The sequence below is a fragment of the Rhagoletis pomonella genome, unplaced genomic scaffold (assembly GCF_013731165.1).
Source record: "Rhagoletis pomonella isolate Grant_MI unplaced genomic scaffold, Rhpom_1.0 Rhpom_scaffold_00012, whole genome shotgun sequence".
Lineage (NCBI taxonomy): Eukaryota > Metazoa > Arthropoda > Insecta > Diptera > Tephritidae > Rhagoletis > Rhagoletis pomonella.
Genome location: NW_023458566.1, coordinates 19,263,280 through 19,266,575, shown reverse-complemented (window position 1 = coordinate 19,266,575; position 3,296 = coordinate 19,263,280). Strand labels below are relative to the sequence as shown.

General features: G+C 39.8%; 2 protein-coding genes across 2 annotated transcripts in view; one reads left to right on the top strand and one right to left on the bottom strand.

Annotated features, from left to right (window-relative positions):
- The window catches only part of LOC118748035, a 42,716-nt gene that overhangs the window by 2,169 nt on the left and 37,251 nt on the right, over positions 1-3,296 (bottom strand). The gene's annotated exons all lie outside the window — the stretch shown is intronic.
- LOC118748036 (protein TOC75, chloroplastic-like) lies at positions 967-2,233 on the top strand. The gene is made up of 2 exons (XM_036482324.1): positions 967-2,046; positions 2,120-2,233. The coding sequence occupies exon 1, from the start codon at positions 992-994 to the stop codon at positions 1,988-1,990; it is 999 nt and encodes a 332-aa protein (XP_036338217.1). The 5' UTR covers positions 967-991; the 3' UTR covers positions 1,991-2,046; positions 2,120-2,233.

Below are 3,296 nucleotides of genomic sequence, written 5' to 3'. Positions count from 1 at the left end.
AATAAATTCTTGTTAGCTTTATAAAATTGTCTCTATTTGCATTTTTTGTGTGTGAGTGCTGTGTCTGGCTGTGTGTGGCAGGCAACAATAAAATTTCGGCTGAGCAATTTTCGCAGGGTCATAAGGCGGCAGGGCAGGCGGTGCAATGGTTTCGCTGCAGCTTAGATCAACATGCAATTTTGGAAAGTACTTTGCTGGCGGCTCATGTCCATCGAAACAAGTAAACCAGGCCGCGCCCGCCCGCAAGTGCTTCACTCAAATGGAGCTTAACTCTTTTGACCATGCTGGCCGGAGTGCAATAAGAAGTTTAGAACTCAACGGTTACTTCAAAACTTTCTCTTTAGCTGTTAGCTGCACTGGGAAAAAAGCTGCAAAAAAAAGAATAGGAAATTATTTGCAACTTTATTTGATATTAAATTGTTAATCTGTCGGCACTCTGGACTACGTCTTGGGACATGCATACATACATATGTATGAAGTGGTTGAAGAAGCTGGGAAGTACTTTTCAAAGATTCTGAAGCAAACGAATTCCGATTTAGTGACCCAAAATCGATTACAAATTGCTAGGCTCATCTCAGGTAAAATCAAAATTTAAAATTTATTGGGTAGAGTTACAGGAAAATACTCCTTGTGCCTCGTGAAGTTACAATTTTCTTGATCGAAGATATTTCTTAATAATTATGAATTAGCCGAAAACTTAATTAACTAATTTTTTTTCAATGTAACGTGATTTTCGGAATGTTAGTTTCTGCAATTTTCAATGTTGCAACATTTCTTGCTGTTTCTGGCAGACCCATCGTCCGTTTTTCAATCTCTCGAAACATAAATTACAAATATGGCCAAATATGTAGCCTTAACTGTTCGTATATTTGGTATTTAATTTAGTTTCCTTCCACCATTCGTCACTTCTTAAAATTATTCGACTAATTAAATATTTCAAACAATTTTTTTTTCTTTTTTTCAGGTGAAAATTTGGTTTCAAAATCGACGTATGAAATGGCGCAACTCCAAGGAGCGCGAACTACTGGCCAGCGGCGGCTCACGTGATCAAACATTACCCAACAAGAACAACCCCAATCCCGACTTATCCGATGCTAAATGCGATCGCCCCATTTCACCGCTCTCGCCAACTCCTCCATCACCACCCTCGCACAGCCTATCGCCACAACCCAAAGAGGAGCGCGCCAATGCCGACACACCAACCAACAACGGTGCAGCCACGCCCAACGCCATGCAATCTCCGGCGTCCACGCCCTCCGCATCTGCCACGCTTCATTCGCCACCGCTCATGCATCATATACCCAGTAGTGTGGCTGTGGCAGCTGCCGCCGCTGCGGTGGCCTTCAGCTCGGCGCCGAGCATGCAAATGAGCTCACCACCTCCGCTGCTGACCGTCGCCGCCAAATTGAATGCCAATCTAAACGATCAATCATCGAACGCATCCTCTTCGGCTGCCTCATCGCCACCGCTTTCTGCTGGCGGCGGCGGCATTGTTATTGGTGGTGGTTGCGGTGCCGGTGCCGGTGGTGCGAGTATTGGCATGCCGCCTTTGTCGAGCGCCGAGTTCCAGGCGAAAATCAATGCGGAAATGCAAAAACATCTGGCCGCTGCCGATCTCAAATTCAAATTGGAGTCAACAATCAACGAAGCTAAGCAGCGGCGCATCAATATGCTGAGTCTGGCCGGCGCTGTAGCAGGCGCAGGTGGGATTGGTGGTGAACAGCATTCCTTGCAGCTGCACGCGGCCCATCCGGGCGGCATTTTCATGAGTGAGGCACTGCAGGCGTCGCATAACCACCAACACCAACACCATCAACACAGCAGCAACGGTATGCACTTGTCAGCATCGCCGCCAGTACCAACGTCAGCGCATTCACATGTCAGTACGCACGCGATGCCACCATTCCAGAATCCGGAATTCATGAAAATGTACTACGACGACTACGATGATTCAAATTCAGATAGTGATGAGGAAATCAGCGTAACGTGACCACATTAAACGAATGAAAATCGACGATTACTTGTACATAAATGCATAAATACTAAGTATGTATGTATGTCTAAAAAAATGCAACGTTTTTGCTAAATTGTAAATTATTTCTTAATTGTAATGATGTAGGTAAGACTTGGGCCAAAAACATTAAAAAAAACTACGCATACATGCATATACATATATATGTATACACGCATATGGTATATGTATGTATGTTTTCGTTTGTATTAAAATGTGTGAGTTTATAAAGCCCGTATGCTTTCGAATTTAAATTTCAAATAAAGGTAATATAAAAATTAAAATTTTAAATTTAAAAAGGCAACAAAAGGAAGAAGCAACTTGGTAAGTAAGTACATAACTACATAAATACATATTCACAAATAATAATAAAAATATTATGTATGTATGCATTTAGACCATAGCTGGGCACACCAACACAGTCTCATTTTGTCATGGTATTAGTGCGTCGCGCTCAGTTATGGTTGCCGCATTTTTTATAAATGTACTAAAAGTGGTATTTTTCGTGCATGGGTATTTTGGCCTATTTTGCTTATACCTATAGTGTAATAATGAACCTTGGAAGTTTTTAGTTACTAATACTATTAGTTTATACAACCTTTTGCATAAGAAAAATTTAGTACTTGTATAATTTAAAAAAACTTAAATTAGGAAAACTCATTTGTATAATACCTGGGCTCCGTTTTATTAGAACCAATTCTTTTATATGCTGACCGGCCAGATGGTTACGGTGTTTAGGTCTTATTTTTTAACCGACTTCCAAAAAAGGAGGAGGTTATCAGTTCGTCGGAATCTTTTTTTTTTTTTTTTTTTTATGTATGTTACCGCATAAGTTTGGACCACGTCAACCGATTTCGATAATTCTTTTTGCATCGGAAAGGTAGTGTCTCAGAGGTGGTCCCATACTAATCTGGTTAAGATCCGATCAGTGGATCGTGAGATATATATATATATATATTTTTTTTTTTATATGAGAGTTGAAGTCGGTTTTTTTTTTGCTAAAAATTACTTGTTTCATATAAGTAGGTATTTAGTCTTAAAAATAGAGTATAACTTATAAATATTATTCATTAAGTATTTTTGGGCATAAACCAGCATTTACATTTCTCTATCGATTTCTCGCATGGGAATGCAACGACTCTACGGATAGAAATTCTTCATAAGTATTGAAGTATTTATCTGTTGTTCTTACGTAAATAATTAATTGGCATATGTCGGTAATATCAGTGCTTTCATCAAAACAAATAGAGAAATATTTACAGTTTAACACCCTCTCTTTGGTTTT